The following is a 22,017-nucleotide window of genomic DNA, read 5'->3' on the forward strand; positions in this document are numbered from 1 at the left end:
GCAGGTTCCATTTTGGCTGTAGTCCAGGTAGAAGCCATAAATCCCCTGGCCACAGTGGTTTAACACAGACAACCTTATTCTGTGTCTCCCTCATTTTTCTTTTATTAAAAAAAATGTTTTACTATCTACTCTAGTTTATATCTTCTTTCTTCTCTCTTGGTTTGATCCTAAACCTTAACTTACCCTGTGCTGTCCTCTGTAAAACATAACTGGCATATTTTGATGCATTGTATTTTCTAATCATTGTTATAGAGACTTCATGTGTTTTGACTCATTTAACCCTCACTATGTTAGGAAGTGGGTGTTATTATTCCCACTTAATAGATAAGGATACTGAGACCACAGGGAGGTTGAGTAACATCCTCAAGATCAAACAGCCAGAAAGTAGTAGAGCTCAGCATGAACCCAAACACACCAATTCTAGGGTCCATGCATCCAGCTACCATACCATGGGTCTTAAAGAGCTGACTCCTCATCCCTCAGGTAGTAGGACAAGTACTTGGAGATGTAGCTCCTGTGACAAACATTCAGAAGAGCTACACCCTTCATCTTCCTAAATACTGTACATCCTGACTTTTTGGGTTGTCCAATAGGAGGCATTTAATGGATGAAAAATGGAGTATGGTCTGTGTGGTGTTAATGATAAAAATGATAACATCAAACACAACAATGATTATGTAGCCTTTATTTTTCAAGATTCACCATCTGTTTATCCTTTCACATTCAGTGTTTGTAACCCCAGATGATTACTCTCATGTGTCATTAATAACATGTATTTTACATATTTTTTTAATCTAGGGCTCAGAGGAGTGCCTGGGTGGTTCATTTGGTTAAGTGTCTGCCTTTGGCTCAGGCCATGATCTCAGGGTCCTGGGATTGAGCCCTCTGTCAGGCTCCCTGCTTAGTGGGGAGTCTGCTTCTCCCTCTTCCCCTCCCCCTGCTCATACTCTTCTCACTCTCTCTCAAATAAATGAATAAAATCTTAAAAAAAAAAATAAACAAGATCTCAGAAAAGTGATATTTCATTTTTTTTAAGTAGGCTCAGTGCACAGGGCTTGACCTCATTACCGTGTGATCAAAACCTGGGCTAAGATCAAAAGTCTGACACTTAACTGACTGAGCCACTCAGGTGCCCCAGAAAAGTGATATTTCTTATAAAAGGCCACCATGTTAGTGAGTAGTAGGATCAGAATTCAAATTATAGTTCTTTTTTTCCCCTATAGTTACATGCTTTCTTTTCTATTAATTGGTTATTTAGTCTACAGAGGTCTGATGAACATGAGATACATCCAGCTAGGTCACATATACCCCTGATCAGAAGGTTATTGATATTATAACCAGATCTCTCCCTAGCCTCTTCTTGTATGTTACGAACATGATCCTTTGGATTTGTGCATATTTCCAAAACCATCCTGTCACTATGCTTAGAGGTATTAAGTATAAGGGAATGAGTGTTTCAAGGTAATCTCCCACTATGGAAACATTGGACTGATTATTTAAGGTAAAAATGTTTTAGTTGTTGCAAAGGTACATGGATTTATTTTTTGCACTTTAGATCTGGTTTATATGTCATATTAATCTTTGTGCCCGCAGTATTTTGCCCATCATAAAGGAGAAACTTAATAAATGTTGATTAAGTGAATAAATTAAATAGTTAATAAATTAATGCATACGTGAAACAATAGAAAAAAATCACCTTTGTGTCTACAGTAGTCAGCAAATGCAATTAGAAGGTCAGGAGTATCTATAAAAATATTTATTTTTTCAACTAATATCCTACATTTGTATAGTTTTTGTTTTCTGTTGCATTTCTTTTTTTTTATTTTATTATGTTATGTTAATCACCATACATTACATCATTAGTTTTTGATGTAGTGTTCCATGATTCATTGTTTGTGTATAACAATGAAAGTGCATTTGTATAGTTTTATGATAGCATAGAGTAGTATATTTTTGTATCATTCAAGTCTGGATCATTTCTTATCTTTCTGCCTCTTGTCAGCTAGTGATCACAGTCTTGCTGTATGTTTTCAGTCAATTCAGACACCTTCCTTTTCCCTAGTTTCTCCCAGCCTGTTCATGCATCCACAGGCAAGTGTCGACTTTAGCTAAGTATGCCAAAAGGTGAGAAAGATTGAAATGATGCAAACGAAAATGAAAAGAACTTGAAAGATTACCCACAGCAGTTTTAACTTCCCCTCACATATTAAACAAACACTTAAATTTTATTTCATATGAAATAAATATAGTGCATACTCAACAAAATGAAATTTCTGAATTCCTGCCTTCAAAGAATATGTAGTCTAGTGGAGGAGACAGATGTTGAACACGCTATAATGCTAAGATTCAAGAACCACAAAGTGTGATTTTTCACAAAGAAATAGTCTTCATGATTTCAGGTAATGCTGCATAGTCAGGTGATATTGAAGCTGCACTGAATAAATGGTTATGAATGTATGAGAAAGTAGACCCACAAGTGGGTAGTCGAGAGGCCTTTATTCAACAACATAGGTCATTGTCTCTTTGTTCCTCATCAGCTGCTATAGGATTCACTCCATATTCTAACATAGGATCTGTCTTTTCCCTTTAAGAACTGCAATTTGTGTTTTCCTCTCTTGAGTCTGTGCCAAAACCAAAATGAGCACTCTTAACCACTTACCGTGTAAAAGAACAGGACAATAACTAATCCTTATTTATTAAAGGAAACTTGTTAAAATAGGAATATTATAAGTTCTTGTTTATTTTATTTTTTTAAATGTAATTTTCATTTTATTTTTAAATTTTATTCTTTATTTGAGAGAGAGAATGCGTAGGAACATGACGGGGGGAAGAGGGGCAGAGGAAGAGGAAGAAGCAGACTCCCCACTGAGAAGGGAGCCCGTTGCAAGGCTGGATCCCAGGATCCCAAGATTGTGACCTGGGCCAAAGGCAGATGCGTAACTGACTGAGCCACCCAGGCGCCCCTGTAAGCTCCTGTTTAGATGAAGCCCTATGTTGTGCTGATGTCTGTTGACACTCTCCCGCTCTGCCACGGCGGTAGTTGTCTGTGCTCGGCTTGCGCCACCAGAAGGAAACCGGATGAGATGATTCATATGCTGGTGCCCTAAAAAGAAGGGAACTAGGGGATCAGCAGCTTCTAGTTAATAGTTTTAGAATAAAAATGTTTCTAAAACTGGCAGACTACAAAGTGACCCTTGATCATTATTCATGGGTCTGTTCAAGCGGGAAAGACAATCATTTCATTGAAATTTATGTGTTTGTGTGTGTATACATATACATACATATAAGTATGTATGTATGTATGTGTATATATATGTGTCTATATGTGTATAAATATTTGTATATTTTGTACATATGTATTTATGGTGTTGAAGTGAACCATTGGCTGAACTTGGAGCAACAGAGAGCAGGCTACCTCATTTTAGGATTAAAAGTAGTGATTATTATACAGTTTTTTGTGAGTATGGGGTTGTGGGCTAGCCAAAATGTAGCCATGCCATTTAATACTTCAAGTCAAGTTTATATTGATGAATTATTGATAATTCTTTGCTGTCCATTAACTCAACAGTTTGAATATTTATAGATATACAGTCTTATAAAATCGACCAGGTGACTCAGTTGGTTAAGTGTTCAACTCTTAATTTCAGCTCAGGTCATGATTTCAGGGTCCTGGGATTGAGCCCTGCGTCAGGCTCCCCACTCAGTGGGGAGTCTGGTTGAGATTCTCTCTCTCCCTCTTCCCTTCCCCTGCTTTCTTTTCCCCATGCTTGCTCTCTCTCTCAAACAAATAAAATAATCTTTAAGAAATACAAATAATTTACTTAAGAAAAACATTGAAATAGAGCATCTTTAATGACTTTGTTATTCATCTCCTACTATTATCTTTGTCTTTATCCCATTTTTCTGGTCTAGAAAACAATATGATAGGTGATACCTCTCCTACAACCATACACTTGCTGTTTGTAAGAGCTAGAAATCCATAGATTTTTGTAAAAATGTGAAAGTTTTACTGTATGTCATCTGGCCAGTCCTTCAGAGCTGATTATATATTTTTAAATTCTTTTTATGCCTAATCATTTTATAAGTGTTGCTACCCATTATGTTCTTCAGAAACTCTTGCATGTCATCTTCTGATGCAGTGATCTGGAGACATAGATGATCAGTAGCAGTGAGCAGATTATTTGCATCTGCAATCCAAATGCTCAGTGTGTTTCTATAGAAATTATATACCTGTTACATACACAAAAAAGTTCTGTAAGTCAAACAGTAGTCAAAATAAATTTGCCTTTAAACCCTGGAGCCTCATTGTAACACACCTTGAAATGATAGGAAACCCAATGAGGCATGCCACCAAAAGCAGTTTCCTACAGGAAGTTCTAAGAAAATTCATTATAATGTTTTCAACTTTAATACTAATCAATGGCATAAATTCTAAGAAACATTTAATAGGGATATTATTAAAGGGGCATTTTAATGGGAATATAATGAAAATAGTGAATCACATTGTTTAAGTAGCAAAAAAAAGCTACCTCTTGGCTTAATGAGTTTTGAACGAGGAGAGGTTTGAAGAATGAATTTAAAGAAAAGGAACAAGAGTATGAAACAAAGAAGAAAATAGATATAAAGAAGCAAAAGAGTGACACTGATAAGAGAAAATAACAAGGCAACTTAGTATTGTTGCCCTTAATAATAGAATTACATCTTTTGACTGTGCTTTTTTTTGACATACCCACAGAAAATATTTAATTTCTGCATCCTCCTTCCTGTAACTCTATCAAATAATTTTTGTCTGGGAAAGAACAGATTTCATCCTTAATAGGGTAAAAAATTGTCAAAAAAAGTATAGGCAAAACCTCTGTAAAGTGTAGTACAGAAATTTAAAAAGTACAGGTAGGGTTAATTGTTGCCTCTATTATCCCCTCCTATGGGGGTAGGGGGTGATTTTATTCTTGCTTCTGTTGTGATTGGGAGGATGCTGTCATTGGGAGGAAGGAGGCACCATAGGTGTGACTGTGTGTGCAGCTCTTCCCATTACCATTGTTGGTGGTTGCTGTCTGCGTGGTGGAACTTCAAAGACTCCAGGAGCTTTGCTTCCAGTTGAGTTATTATTTTCTTAACTGTTCTCTGGGGCCTCGAGCTTCCTTTGTAGTATTTCTTTACTTTGAGTTAAGCGCTGTTTCCATTAAAGTCTTTTTTTAAGCATCATTAAATACGTATGTCTTAATGTGAATTCTTTTATCAGATACTTTGCAGTTGTGTCTATTTTTGTGCCGAATGGGCGAGGGGGGAGTGGACAGTCACTGAAACGGAAGGACACCCTAGAGAAATGTCCATTTTCATTGGAGGTTTTGAAATCATTAGCCAGCCTTAGCACTAGATGTAAGCGGTGTAAGGACGATTTTTGTATATATATTATATCCTGGTATCTTCACCAGCACCAGACTTCAATGCTTTGCTCTCTCTGCCTGTTGATGTCTATAAATGCTCTTCTTACAGGTCTTCACATGGCTATGTATAAAACCTTTATAAATAGCACCCACTGCCGCTTACAGCAGAGCCACTGAGAAAAACATTTTTGTCTGGCTGTTCTCCCAAATGTCTGAAACTTTGCACTTTTTGTTTTATTTTAACTTGATTTAGCTAATATATTCTTAACCACAGCATTGTGACTTAGCAATTGAGACATTTTCTTCCATCTTGAACTCTTCAGAATCTCATCAAATTTAGTCATAAAATACAAAAATTGAAAGCAAGTCTACTTTGTTATAAATCTAGACTAAATTTGGTAAATTTAAATGTATAAAAAAGAGGTTACACTTAATGCATACATTCAACCAGATGTTGTGATAGTGAATTCTTTTGTTCAATAAATATTAGTTGCTTTCTGGATAGAAAATCCATGACCTATACAGAAATTCTGGCGTATGTTATGCTGCCATGGACATAATCATGAATGAGGGCCTTGCGTTCAGGTGTCAGTTTGAAATTTTTTATCTGATGTTGTATGGATAAGACAGCTGCCCTCACTGTGCCAGACCTCCAAAATGCTTGTTTGCCCCGAAACGTTATTTAGTACATCAAAGAGAAGACACAGAATAGATGGAATCACTTGTTATTTCCCTTTCACTTTATTTCTCTATATTTTGCTGCCTACCTCACTGGGGAACAAAATAAGCTACATGAGTAAAAGCAGCAAAACAGAACAGTAAGTAGGGAGGGTCCTATAGTCACCAAGCATGGCACTTAAATTTATCCTTAATCCTTAATGCTACTGTAATAACATAAGCCTGTTCTTCCAGCCCTGAATCAGTGGTGCCAAGTGGGTGGATTAGAATATTCATTATTTCAAATCAATTAAACAACAACCCAATATATGACAGTAATGAAAGTTAATGTTTATTAGCAGCTTACAATGTACCAGATATTGTTTTCAATGTTTTACATTTATTAACTCATCCACTTTCACAGTTGTATAAGTACACTATGTGATTGCCCTCACCTTTTGACAACCAAAGAAACTGAGGCTTAGAGAAGCTTTGTAACTTACTAAGGCTCTGTAGCTATCAGGCTATAAAGCAGGAATTAGAACCCTGTCAGTTTTCACTAAATCTGTCTGTGGCTTGTTAACCAGGGTTAATGACACTAAAGATACAAAATCCTTACCTTGATTTAGTAGGAAAGATAGATATGAAAAAATGTATCTTTAATATTTACAACAAAAGCTGTGCAGTTTTGTTAAAGCTAAATACTAGCAGAAAGGGAGGAAACAAGGGACATTTAGCTGAATATGGCCAAGTTTTTGATTTTATACCTGCTCAAGGTCATACATTCATTCTCACTGGCAACAAGCATTTGTAGCCATGAAAATGTTTTCCTTTATTCAGATAAGTAATTTTGTTCCCATGTTCTAGAATGAAAATAATTCCGTTTTTTAATTATATGTCTCTTTAAGCATTATCAAGGCAATAAGAATATAAATTAATCATTACTCTATCATTATAAATTATTTTGTTAGATTCCACTTCTGGAAGCTTCCATATAATAAACAACATTGTTTTCTTTGTAAAAATTGACAATATGGACAATTATATGTAGTGTTTATAACGTAACAGTTTTACTCTAATCTGCAAATTTTGACACTATACAAATTTAGCTGGTTGTTCAAGGTAGTCACCCATGGAAATGTTTTAATGTTTGTGGATTTTATGTTTTAAAATTGTCTTTGGGAATGTCTAATTGTTAATGTGTTGAAATAATTAGGAAATGTGAATATGCTCTAAAATTCAGAATTCTGCCATTCCAGAATCTGATTTAAAATCAAAATTGAGAATACATGAATAGCCCTTTGTAAACTTGTTGCCCAGAATAAGAGATGCTTAATTTTGGAGCTGAAGGGAATCTGAGAGATTATCTGTTCTTCCTCTTTACTGTATAGGTGCAGAGAGTGAATTGACTTCCCTAAGTGTTAGGTCTGAGGTCTCTGGGTTCAGGTCCAGCACTTTTCTGAAGCCTGATGGGATGGTCATAATGCTGTTGATACAACTACATCTTGGGTCATGAGAAAGCTGGGTATCACTTGAATTTTCTAATAAATTTGCTAGCACAGCATGCCATTTATCCTCCCTGAATGAAGATATGTGCTTTGCTCCTAGGTCTACATTAAGAGAAACTCAACCATTGAGATTTTAAGGACTTAACCGCCCTGCTATGAATAGCACTTAAAGCAGTGTTATGTCTGTCATGCCTTGGGAAGTGCATAAATTGTTAGGATTGACCTAAACTGTAAAAAATGTCAAATGCAGAAAGTTGAAAATAGGATACGTAGGTACTGTATCAAAATGTGTCTTGTTTCCAAATTCAGTTCTTTTCTTAATAGCACCCCTCCCCCTAGAAAAACTTTTCTAAAATTAATGTGAATTGGTGACATTTGTCTGCTCTTATATTTCCTGAATTCAAAATATTCCCTTTTTACGGTTACAAAATTCTGCTGTTTCATCAATAGATTTCTAACATTTTCAGTAGCTCAAGCTTTTATTCAAAAGAAAATGCCAGATCTCTTGAAGAGAAACCCTTGATTTATGTTAGGAAGAGAAATTCAAAGTATAAATTATACAAAAGAATATCTAAAATTCTTAAAATATAAGAAGTCAACTTCAAGTTTATTTATAGCCTTAAAGTAATTTAGGGTTTAGAGGGTAGGCAGACTAATATTCCCATTCTGATAGACTCAGTAAAATTTGTATTTTTAGGATGTAAATGTCAAGAAGATTATTTCCTATAAGGTCAGAAAAAACAGGCAGTATTCAGATGGCTAAATAAAAAAGAAAATTCTGGGCCTTATCTCATAGGAAATATAAATGGGACTGTGGTTTGTATTCTGTGATTCCCCAGGAATCTGAGGTTCTACACAATGTAGGGGAGGCCTGTGGCTGGCCGAAGAATTAAACGGACATACGGCAGATTAACAGGAGAAAAACATGCAAATTTTATTTAATATTTTTATGTGTACATGAGAGTCTTCAGAAGAAAAACAAAGACCCAGAGAAGCCATTAGGCACCAAAAATATTTTAAACAAAGAATAATAAATTGTAAGGATGTGACAAGACAAAGGGGCTTGGGCTAGGGGCAGAAAATTGAGGGGCAGTGATTAGGAAGTATTGGGGGGAAACTAATGGAAAATAAGTGTTATTTTGTAGGTTTGTTTGTATAAGACCTCATATCCGTTTTGGTGTCGACTATCAGTCTCTGGTAGTAAGAATGTTATTGTTCTCTTCCCCATGCAGAGAAGGCATCTTTTTCATGGGAAATTTTATGACCTGTGTTTAGGATGAAAGAGTGGAGGGGCCGAGAACCCTTCCTGCATTTTCCTGTTTCTCAAGTGCCTTCAGCTCAAAATAATTAATATGCTGAAGTATATTTTGGGGTGGCATGTTCTGAACCCCTTCAGTATCAGTGTGCTACTAACACAGGACTTACTGTTTTGTAAAATACTTAGTGAATAATAATTAGATATGTAAACTACAGAGTTTAGGTGCAGCAAGCATGTGAAAAATGAAAGACTTACCTTTGTACATTCTGTCTTTAAGTCACTTGTACTAAGTGCATGTTCACACAGTGGGAAGGAGAAAGGGAGTACATTTGTCAGATCAAAACATTCAGCACTGCACTCCTCTGTGAAGAGATTTGCAGTTTGCTGATCATTTTCCTCAAGGATAATTTAAATATTTCTTTGTTATATTTTCACTTTCATATATGTGGTATTTAAAAATGCCTCCTTATTTTTCTATTTAAAGGAATTAATGCAGCGTAAATACAGTCAGTTCTCATTATCCACAGTAGTTATGTCCTATACATAATAGTTGCCATGAAGACTGAATTAGCAAATACTGAACCATTGGTCCCAGAAGAAATGCAGGTTGGGCTCCTATGAGCCTCTGGTCACTACATTTTTGTCAACCAATCAATACATAACGTTGCTTTATTTGTGTTTGTATTTAAAGGCATCTCATCTAGTATATCTCATGGATTCATTAACATTGAACTCACAGTTAACAGCACTATAACTCAAGCCTGAACACAGTTTATCGAACACGTGCATTTTCTCCATAAGGCACATCGTGACTTTCTTGCAGCTTGGGAGCACTGCACAGCACTTCAGCGCTGCTCTTGGGAGACAGACAATTTAGAAAGCTGAGTCATCCCCGAAACAACAAAATGCAAAACATATGGCACTAAATTGTGAAAGGGACACTTGTTTTTTATATAGTATGAAAACTGAATCAAGAACCTAGAGCATTGTCTTACTTGATCTGAGCTGGTAATGTGAGCGTCAGGTGACGCAAATTTTTGGCCCCCTTCACATGTCCGTGAGTGGGGATGCACCTAAATTTTAGTGGGTAGGCAAATTTGCACATACAGCATCTGCCAGTAATGAAGGGCCAGTTGTACTTGTTAATTGTAATACTTGAAAAAATGTAGAGTTTTCTATCCAAAAATCTCAATGAGTGAATGAGTGAAGCTCAGGTTAATGGTGGTTTTTTTTTTTTCTTTTTTCTTCTGCTCTTCTTCCCTTCCTTTCTCCCTCCTTCCCTTTCTCCCTTCCTTCCTTTTTATGCATAGTATGGTAGCACAGAGCGGTATATCTTTGTATCATATGATAACCGTTAAAACTTGTTTGTTTTTTTAACCATTCACTCTTTCTTTTGTTTAACACTAGCCAACTAAAGAATTTGCCTTTTAAGAAATAAAATTCCTTGTTAATACATACTGCAGTAATTCACAGATAAATTATATCATGGAAAATGAAATTTTCGGAGTGATCCATGTAGTCTTCTATTTTGATAATATTCAAGTTTAAAGAGATGTGCAGCCAAATAAAAAATATCTGTGAGGCACTAGCTAGCAGCCTCTGCTTAATATGACCCCGAATCAGCTGTTCAACATTTAAAAATAGAGAGATTTCATTAAAATATTAGATCTCTGAACTTTCTTGAAAACTGAACATTTGAATACCAGCAGAGTTGCTACATAGCGTCAGGTGGATAGAGACCACCTCTCACATAATATATCCCAAACCCTCCCTATTGTTTCTCAGCTATCAAAACTGAATTTTAAGTCCATTTATTTAGCATCTTTTCCTTGTTGTTGTTTTTTAAATCAGGGACATATTTTCTCTGTTATGCATGTATCTCTATCAAAAGTAAAAAAGTGAAAGATAATGGTTTTTACATCAAACCAGCAACACCAGTTTGCATGGAGTGCTTGTCCCCTCTGAACATCGAAGTTATGACTTCTAATTTCAGGCGCTTCCAATTTTTTTTTTAGCACTGTCATGGCTGATTTTCTGCACAAGTGGTAGGAGCATTGCTCATTTCTAGAAGTGAATTAATTCGGCTTGCTCACCAGGGACTCATTAGGCATGCGGGTGTCATGAAGTAATGGACGGCACCCAAATTCACAGTGAATCAGATTCCCTCCAGTGCCCCAGTCACTGAGGTGTGCTGACGACCAGGCCACAGAGTACTGTTTAGTGTTTTACCAGACAGGACCCAACCGCTCTAGTGGAGAGGAGAGAGCACACATATTCTGGGCTTTATTATTCCTGTTTTATGGTTGATGTAAAAGATTCACCCAAAGGTATGAGAAATCAAACCAAAAATAAAGCAAAACTATAATGTACTACATCCTTTGCATAAACTCAAAACATACTAAGCATATGACCTGTCTCTTGCAAGTGAGTGCAAACCATTTGTACCAACTCATTTGCCTTTCAGGGAAGTATAGAAAGTAAATAAATTAAAAATGACCACCTTTATTAGTCTGTATTGCCAGTTGTCCAGGAAACTGTAGAGGCTGTTGGGGAAGTGGATACTGTTTGGAAAAATACTGATTTTACATTTTGAGAATAATGTTATTTTTTTAAGGTATGGATTTGAATGAGATAGAGCATTAAATGTGGGATAGCTACAGAATTGATACACCTCTCAGATTCTTCCTAAAAATTAGGGTTGTACAAATAATTGAATTTAAATATTCATATTTCAGAGAGGAATTTTTGAGATTTTGTTTTTGTTTATAAGGTAGTTTCAATTCCATTAAAAATCCTGTTGCTTTTGGGGTATTAGATTTGTCATATTATTAGAGAAAACTCTGCCTATAAATATTTATCTGAAAATCTTCAATCATTATAGAAGCCTTAACTATTTAAAAATTCTGAGTAGCAACAATGCATCATCAAAAAGCTTTGCATTCCTTGAATGGAGCACTGGGTATTATACGCAAACAGTGAATCATGGAACACTACATCAAAAACTAATGATGTAATGTATGGTGATTAACATAACATAATAAAAAAATTAAGAAAAAGCTTTGCATTCTTTAATGACAGTTACCTTCTGAATTATGGCTTGGTATAATCTTTGTCAACACTACTAGACCATCAGCTTCTTTGGGGAAAGGTCTTTGCTGTCTTTTCCTCTGCACGGTCTTCCACCCTTTCCACTCTCTGATAATCAACACGGGAGATGCCTTTCCAAGATGCAAATCTGAACATGCACCTTCCCCTAAAGATGCCATCGTTACTCACAAAGACTCCTGACTTCTACATGGAGCATTAGGTCCTTCATGTACCAATTCTAACCCTGCCCATGATACATGACCCTTATATAAAGTCACACAGAACTACTGAGCTCTATAAAATAGTCAAAATATGCTGTTTCCCCATCTGTCTGGGTGCCTTGTTCCATCTTACTTCTATTTTACCAGGAGAGTTTATCTATTAGTTCTTTCTTAAAACTTCATCCCTTTACTTCAGTGGCCCCACATTCCTGGCACAGTGCTATGGGTGTAAAAGTTACTTCAGAGGATGCTAGTTGGTATCAGACATTTGATAATGGTTTCTAAATGTACCATAAAAGGTACATTTGCATATCTAGCCAACATTTCTAAGATTTTTTTTCTTGCTTGGCCAAAAGTTTGATTTTTCCCTTCTTCTCTTTTTTAAGATGCAGTAAGGGAATTTTCTGCAGAGGATGTATTAGAATATAGTGTATCTGAAGTACAGTAAGGCCAGTGGTGGGTGTGTTTTAAAATACAGTATATTGATCTAAAACTTAAGGTATTATAAGGCTGACATATCAGGAAATAACTGCCACTAAAAGAGTTTATTATAGTTCCCAAGAGGAATGCCATAGGGGCCAGGAGGGGGAGCACAAAGGGAAGCACTGGGTCAATCAGGAGGCAAGAGCCTTAATTGTGGCTTCTGCAGGAAGGAATAGGTGAGGCAGGGCAGCAGGCTCTGGGGCACAGGGACTGTCCCCAGGTTGTCTGTTACTTAACCTGAGGTGATTAGGATGGATGGATAGCGGCCTTGAGTGTGAGAGCCTGATGGAGGAGATAGCTGGGCTGGGCTGTAGGCTCTGGATTGGTTTGTATTTGGAGAGTGCGCTTGTAGGAATTGGCTAACCCTGGAAGGGGCAAACCCCAGATGGGAAAGCCAGGATGCAGACAGTGGAAGACACAGTTAATAGAGGGGAAAGTGGAAGCATGCTATGGCATCTGCAAGAAATGGTCAAGGATAATTATCTTTTTCTCAGTGTTATATAAATTACCGTGAAAGTAGTGGCTCAGAACAAGTCCCTAGATCAAATTGCTATCCTTTAGCTTATGTAGTATTGAAATTTGACCCCAACACTGACAACAATCTTTTAAATGGATCTAGAAACAGAAGTAAGTTTAACTGAATAGTGATAAAATATATCTGGAATAAATGTTAGGAATAATAAAATACATTTTTGGGGTTTATTAATGTCTGGTTCCTTTTTTCATCCGTGGAATATTTACTTAAGATTTATTATTCTAGATAGTCTTCTCCTAAGCAGAAAAATAGATTGTGTATGGTCAAAAACTGTAGAGCTATTTTCAGTAAACAGCAATATTACCAGAAAGAAGGCAAGTCTAATTTGTTTGACTTTTCGATTTATAAAAATAAATAAAAATAGCTTCCACATGGATTTCCTACAATAGATTTTATGCTAATTTTCAGAAATTGCTTGTTATCTCTGCATTATCAGATGTATTAGAGCTATAACCCTGGTCAGAATAATATCAGTCTGATTTTCTGATGTCCTATGTGGTATGTGTGTGGAGGTATGAGTATGAGAGTGACCATTTTGGGTAAAGCAGAGAGAACCTCAGTTTTGGGTTTTTGTTTGGTTTTTTTTTGGTCTTTTGATGTTGAATATAATTTTAGAAAATTACTAATATTTCCCTGAGTCTTATTCAAGTGGGCCCACCTTGTGATTAGCAAATCATGACTCATCACACATTATAGTTTCTCATGAAATAATCCAGTAATAAAAATATAGAGAGCAAGTCCATCTTGCTTCTTTATAAAATGTTATAAAATATCAATATATATCTCAAGTTAGTATTAAATTCATAAAAAAGAAAGTGTCTTTTAAATTTATTCGTTTAAAAGAAAAATATATATACATTTTGTATTTAAATTCATACTAGAGTTAAATGTTTTAGTCTTTGACTTATAAAGAACTCCAGTGTGAGAATAAAAGCATTTCATGTTTTAAACTATTTATTCATATCAGAAGCCCACAGTTGTAATATTTATATAAATACATGCCACTAAATCATGCATAAGTCTGTACTCTTAGTAAACTGCATTGTACCAGGTATGGTTTTGAAGGAAAATAAAAACAGTAGAGTTCTCCTTTTGCCTTGTCTCAAACACCAATTACATTTAGATCAGTTTAATAAGTATTTATTGTGCCAGAAATACAAAGTAGAACAGTCCAGAATCTGTACCTTAGGAAAGCTTAAAATCCACAGAGGAAATCAGACCCATCAAGAGATCATTTTAACATAAGATGAGAAGTGATAGGATAAAAGTGTGCAAGGGTGCCATGGGATGGTTGGCAAGGGCTATTTCATACAAGGAAAGCTTTTCTAGTGGGTGAGAATTATCTAAAACTTGGAGGATGCCTAAACTTTATATATCTATATCTATATCTATATATATCTGTATCTATCTATATCTATATCTATATCTATGTCTATCTATCTATCTATCTATCTATCTATCTATCTATCTATCTATCTATCTATAGCTGTTTGTTGAAAGAAAAGAGCACAGCACAAGGGAAGGTACTAGGTTGTGAGCAAGGGATCCAGTCGGTTTACCACAGTTAGCACATAAAGAGAAAAACGGCATTAAAATGTGAGCCGTGGAAGAAGGCAGGGTCTCTATCGTGGAAGTTCTTGCAGGCCATGATGGAGAGGTTTTTGGGGACAAAGTTTGTTTCAGAAAGATCTTTTTAGCTTCTGTGTGGAGGATAGATTTAAGGGATATTAGACTGGAGGATGGGAATTGTCCACTAGCAATGTTAATGCAGTAGACACTGTGTGAGGTGATGGTAGCCTGGTGGTTGTGCATACAAAGTAAGCCATTTGTTTGAAAACTGTAGACGTGCTATATTTCACAGGGCTTTGAACTGAGTGAATGTGGGCACGTGAGACAGGGAGATGCTGAAGAAAGCCTCCCATCTCTGTCTTGGGTGGATAATGGATACAAGAGCAGGAACATGGGCCCAGAGAAGGAATTACATGTTGGACATGTAGAGTTAGATTTGCCTGTGGAAAGTCCATGTGGATCTTCTAGGCAGTTAGATACTGGAGTCCAGTTTTATGGAAAAATAACACAAGACTCCTGTGATGATGATATTGTTATTCTACCATGAGTTTTCAGGTACCTAAGGGCAAAGCAACACATTTTAAGGAGAAATGTTACACAAAATGTGAGATGCTGACCTTCATGAAAGAGCCTTGAAGTTTTTTGTTTTTGTTTTATTTTTTTCCCAAAATAGAAGTGACTTTTCACAGTCTATATCTAGATAATTTTTTGAAGGATTTGGAGAAGGCTCTTTTGCTGCTATTACTCTAAATTAACTGTTATTGATATTTTGGGATCTATTTTAACTATTTATTTAGGTTTAAACCACAAATATATTGAAAGAAAAGGCAGTGGGTTAGAAGAAAGAAATTAATCAGATCAAAGCAGTGTGCAGATGAGATGAGATAGATCATGTTCCTCCAGAGTTAATGCCTGTTGGTTGAGTAATACTGAGTCAGTTAATAATAATGGAGTGAATTCCACCCTCCAACCACAAAAAGTAGCCTAATATTACCATTCTTTTTCTCTGATAGTTGAAACCTTGGATATATGAATAATTATAGCACCAAGAAAGAATGATTCCTGAAATTTCTTGCAACCTAGTGATTCTCATTTCTAATGAAGAAGTATAAAACAATACTGTCTATAATGCTGTAATCCAATTTATTGAAATAGGAATGACAACATGTAATCATTTAACAAATACTGAATGAGTATCAACTGTCTCTGAGGCACTAAGTACTGGGTATCAGGGTGAAGGGTGGAGAAACACAAAGTCTCTGATGCATACATTTTCAGAGGAGGAGAGTGTGTATCATGCTATAAATGTATAAGCACATAAATATGTTAGGTAGAGATAAATGCTGTCAAGAATAGGAGTGAGTGGAAAGAGTAAAGATGGCATGCATGCTATTTTGTAAAGAATGGTCAACATATCCAAAATATTGACCTCTGACTTAGAAAAAGAATATATAGATTTACATTTATGCAACATTTGCAAAACTAAGCAAATTCCACCTTTTATAGTGTTTTTAAACTTTACTTTCAGAGCAGAGGGGGAGGGAGAGAGAAAGGGGGAGAGAATCTCAAGCTAACTCAGGTCAAGCATGGAGCCCCACGTGGGGCTCAATTTCACGTCCCTGAGATCATGACCAGAGCCAAAACCAAGAGTCGGTTGCTTAACTGCTGAACCACCCAGGCGCCACTACATTTTTTTTTTTCAAATAGGATAAATTACCATTTCAAATTATATATATTCTTACTTTATTTAAGTGCCTTGGTGCATAAAGGTCAGTAAAACATACTAATTAGCTAAAACATACAATTTCCCAACTAACATTTATAAATATTACATTACCCAAAACTCAAGCTGCTTATCAGTGAACATTCTGAACCATAACCAAAGGAAATGACATTCTTGTCTCTCTATCTCCACTGCCCCTATATACACACCCACACTCCCCCCCATACACATGTACACCACACATCTATGCATATATCTGTATATATAATAATGTATGGGTAATCCCATATATTAAATAGGGAGGTAGGTGGATAGATAAGCAAATGTGTAAACATCTAGAAGGCTATGCACGAGCCTTTCATCCATATTGATTGTATTGGTGATCTCCTGTGTTTGGGATTCACTTTATACATTCTCTGTTTCTGTATTTAATTTCCTTTCAATAGTAAACACATACTAAATTTGTAGTAAAAAAATAGAGCAAAGGTATTTTTTAAGTATTAAAATCTTTAGATGGTAAATCCTCCTCTCCAAAATATCTTCTCCAAAGCCAGAAAGTAAAGACTAACAATGAAATTAAAAAGAAAAGCAAAAAACCTTCTCTCCCATGATGTTTTGATGAACTGGGCACATTACCAGCTCTCTGAGTTATTGTTAGAAACAAAATTGTGGAAGCACTGTGATTTTGCATTCACTCTTTGACTAGCCATTGTTGTTGCTCAGATTGCTTAAACAGTTCAACCATACATATTTAATCACTGCATAGAAAACTTAATTCTAGGGAGTGATAAGCAATCAGGGTAATAGGGGGAAAAAAGTGGCTTGTCCCGAAATAAGCACAACATATTATTAGATGTCGAATGAAATTTAAATACATTTTTGTAGAAAATAGAATTAAATTGATAGATTTTACAATATCCCAGACTCTCTTAAAAGTGTATGGTATGTATTTCTGTACGAACTTTATATCACAGATTATTTCTAGGAATTTTGTGATTTCAAAGACAACTCTGAGCTCACATATGCATGCTGATATTATGCAAACTTTAACCAAGTTATAGAAGATCAACTTTGATTTCATAATGTAAGAGGTATGGCTTACAGAGCATTTTATCAATTTCTCAAATGACCACTGACCACTTACCAGTTGTAAGATGAGGCTTAGTTCACACTAATAGTGTTCCTTTATGTTTTTGCTAATATTCTAGGACTCTCTGAAGAAATAAACCATGCCCATCCTTTCTCTCACTTTTTCCATTGCCCTAAAAATGAGGAAGAGAGGCACCAACATTTGTACTACTCTGTACCTGGAACTGATTGTAGGTTTTGATTTAGAAGAAGATACGGGAGGGGTGGATTCTTTCCTCTGCCTAAGCTCAGGGAACATTTACTTCCTGAGAGATGAATGGGGAATATTTTATGTCAATTAATATATATTGAAGGTGTATAAAACAATGATGTGTCTATTATTCAACTGTCACTGACATGAAATTGACTACAAAATTACTTTCTGGAGTTCAGAATTTACTCCCTCCTCCTGACTTTTCGTTTATGCACTTTTTAAGACAAAAAGTAATTTCTACCAACTGCTGGATTATAAATTCAACCTGGGATCTTATAATCAGATTCCATTTTTTTTCTCTCTTACCTCTCATCACAGATGATAAAGATACTGCAATTGGAATTCAGCTGTGACAGTATAGATGATTAAGCTAGAGTCTAATTGGCTTTGCAGTGTTAGCAGAAGCCTAAATTTAATAGACGATTTTCCCCCCATAGTAAAATAAACTTCTGTGATTTACAGTCTTAGAGAACAGAATTTTGTTGATTAAGAAGGTCTTTTTATGGACAGTAAAGAATTGACTATAAGAATGAAAACTTAAAGTGTGAAGTTATATTTCTCTTTCTGAACTTTTTTGAATGCAACAGTTCTCAAATTAAATAAGAAATAAGAGCAAAACTTGTAATGGCAAGTAGTGCACAAAAAGAGTGAATGTAGCCGTGGTAGCTCTGCACGTCCACTGAGGCTTCCGTGGGTGGCGTACTCTTATGACCTGGGGTCTGGGGGCCACAGTATTGCCTGTGGCAATGGAAGTAAACAGGGGCCAGAGAACTAGGACATGAGACAAGAAAATATTTCTCCAGCAGGCTTTAAACTTGCTATTAGTTTTCTCCAGTGTCACTGTGAAATTCTTTAGCAAGAACTTACTCCAAACTGAGAGGCAGGCTTCATTCAGGCTTGTAATTCTAAAGTAATTAGAGCTATCCAGTTTGACTAGGTTTTCTATTATTTAAAATTAAAAGCTAAGAGAAATGGATTTTTAAAAATATTTGTAATGACAAAGGTCTAATTATGATAACAAGGTTTCTATTTGTACTCAAAATCTGCTCTGAATAATTACAGTTCATCTTCGAGCCATTCCATGGATTTGGAACCTGTTAACCAGTAGTGCATAATAAATAAGATTCATGTCATTTTCCATTTCTGGTGTGAATAAGTAGCAGTTATGAAACTAATCCACCCCCCCTCATCGCCTGTTTCTGAGGGTGGTGACAAAGTTCATATTTTTTAAAAGTTTATATAATTTCATGTCTTCAGTAAAATTCTCTAAAATCAAATTAGAGCTACTCTAGTCATAGTGTATTTGTTCTTCTATCACATATATGGGTGAGGATGTCTTTGTTCAGTGTAGTCGTAAACATGGGCAGCCATTCCAAAGAGAAGAGGCTAACAAGAAATTTGAGACAGATATGAGGTCCAAGAGCAAATAGCAAGAAGCTTCTTGTAGTCCACTTAGCTATAAACTCTGGCTACTACCATAGAGTTTACCAAAAATGGGAGTAGAATATAAAAAACACTAGAAAAATGAGTATACCATCAAACCCTGCATTCCAGAATCCTTCGTTCTTCTGTCAAAAAATAAATTTGTGAGCAAAATGTATATTTAAAAATCATGAGTAATTAGTCCCATTTAAGAAGGAAAATATAAAAATCTCATAATATGTCAAGGATTAAAAATTTTACTTCTTTCAGGTGAAGTCCAGACTGCCAAGTTAAAATTTGAAGCATATAAGTCATTAATGGAATTTGTTTTTAGTATTATGATTAAAGTAAGATTTGATACTAATAAAGGTTTCTTTGATCATTTTTTATGCATATCTTCCATAAAATTTATTTCAGAACACACAATTAAACCAAAAGAAGAAACAGAACAAGAACAGAGGACTCCAGATTTTTCAGGAAAAACCACTTCTTTATCATTTATTCTGTACAGAGACCCACTGGAAGTGGGCATATTTCACACTGGGTGGTGAAATACAAGAAATAAAATAAAATGTTATGTGTTTCTTCTTTTAGGGGCTGATGTTATCAATTTTGATGGCCACGTTGTGTTACCATATAGATTCAGAAACAAGAAGATGAAAACACTGAAAGACGTCATTGCCTTGAAATTTAAAACCTCTGAAAGTGAAGGAGTGATCTTGCATGGGGAAGGACAGCAAGGGGATTACATTACCCTGGAACTGAGAAAAGCCAAGTTGGTCTTCAGCTTAAACCTAGGTATGTTCTGACTTTTGACACCATTCTGTCCATTTATTAATCTTCCCATTAGTAAAATGCTGATGTTGCTTAATCCTTAAAGTGTAAATTATAAAAAAGCAGTTCTCGTTATGTTATTAAATCATCTTTAATCCATAGTGGTTTAATCCATTTTAATCCATATATACTTAGTCATTAAAAAATAATTATTATGTACTCATCCTAAGCAAGGTACTATACTAGCAACTGAGATACAGTAGTGAACAAATAGAGAAGGTCCTTGAGTTCATGAAATTTATGACCTAGTGGAGGAGTCAGACAATATATTATCTATTATTATTTTAAAACAACTAAATCAAAAGCAATGACTTCAAATAATGATAGGTAGTATGAAATCAATTAAATAAACTAAAATGATAAAGGATACTGCAGAGACAAGAAGGGTCCACATTAGAGTATGTATTGAGGAACATTCTCCCTGAGAAGATACACAAGCTGAGATTTTAGGACTGAAATTAGCCATGAGAATATTAGGGAGGAGAGCATTGCAAGGTAGCAGTCACTACTGACAAAAATCTGGCATGCTCAAGGAATAGGAAGGAGGCTGGTGTGGGTAGATGAAGTGAGTCAGTGGGAGAGAAGACAAGATCTGAAAGTTGGGGATTGTTCAAGTCCTGTAAGATCCTGTATGGCATGGTAAAGGTTTATTATTATTTAAGAAAGAGAAGCTGTTGGTAGGCTTTAAACTATATGGCATCACGATCTTATTTTTAAAAGTATACTGAGATTCCTGTGAAAGAAAATGTTTGCATTTGCGTGGGAGTCAAAGCCAGACTTCTGTATAAGGCAAGGGAGAGATGGCCCTGGCTTGCAGAGGTGGCTGTCAGTGGAGATGCAGGAAGTAGGTCTAGTTAGGAGGTGATTTTAGTGGTAAGTTCAGCATGATTTGTAATGAGAAAGAAAGAGAATAATTGAAGGATAATTCCTAGACACCTAAGGGACTTAAGTGCCATTTTCAGAAGTAGAGGCGACTCTATAGTTTCTCTACAGAGTTTCTTCTAACAAAGGATTATTAGTTTCCTCTAATAAGAGGAGGTCTAAAATGGACATGGTGTATTTTAGTTGCTTATTAGACATCAGAATTGAGATTTCTATTAGGGAGTTACGTGTATGAATGAGATTGAGAGGTGTTACCTGGAGACTGAGGGGAATAGGCAGTGAGCAGGAGGTATCAGAGACCAGGGAAAGAAAAAAGGCCGCTATTGTGTCGAATTCACCTAAGGTGGAAACAGGCAGGTGAATGTTGGCTTAGGCCCCGTAGAGGTTACAGTCGATTTTCCCTCAGTGGAATAGAAAGGACAGTAGTTTTATTGACATAGGTTAAGAAAAGACGAGAAATGTGGAACTGAGAAATACAACTAGAAATCAGATAATCATGAATCAGAGAAATAAAATATTGACTGGAAAATAGTTCCTGTTTTGTTTTGGGTTTTTGTTGTTTTTAAGTATTTTTAAATTTCTTGCTTGGCTAAAAATTTCAGGATTTATGCAAGAAGTTTTTGGAGGGCATTGCACATTCCATAAATTTTTCTGTTGTAAATAATAACAGATGGGCACCTGGGTGCCTCAGTCGTTAAGCGTCTGCCTTCAGCTCAGATCATGATCCCAGAGTCCTGGGATCGAGTCCCACATTGGGCTCCCTGCTCGGCGGGAAGCCTGCTTCTCCTTCTCCCACTCCCCGTGCTTGTGTTCCTGCTCTTGCTATCTCTGTCTCTGTCAAATAAATAAAATCTTTAAAAAATAATAAAACAGAATTCTACAAAAATATTATATCTAAAATATATTAATAGCTAAAGTTCATATGTTAAATGCATCCCAGTACAAAGCTACAAAAGTAAAGATAAGAACACAAAAACAGATCCTGCATTTTTGACTTGCTTATCAGTCTGAGTGGTCTCCAGACATTCTAGAATAATGGCTTGTGTTCTACATATTAAATTTATTACTTTGAAAATCAGTATTATACTAAAAAGTATAGTTTCAAATAG

The 22,017-nt window shown here is 35.8% G+C and overlaps 1 protein-coding gene across 1 annotated transcript in view; it reads left to right on the forward strand.

Moving 5' to 3' along the window:
• CNTNAP2 (contactin associated protein 2) overlaps positions 1 to 22,017 on the forward strand; it is a 1,879,707-nt gene that overhangs the window by 842,679 nt on the left and 1,015,011 nt on the right. Inside the window, exon 5 of the mRNA XM_078059689.1 lies at positions 19,787 to 19,990. Within this exon, the coding sequence (XP_077915815.1) occupies positions 19,787 to 19,990 (204 nt within the window). The remainder of the gene's footprint in view (positions 1 to 19,786; positions 19,991 to 22,017) is intronic.

This window comes from Halichoerus grypus, chromosome 12 (genome assembly GCF_964656455.1).
Source record: "Halichoerus grypus chromosome 12, mHalGry1.hap1.1, whole genome shotgun sequence".
NCBI lineage: Eukaryota > Metazoa > Chordata > Mammalia > Carnivora > Phocidae > Halichoerus > Halichoerus grypus.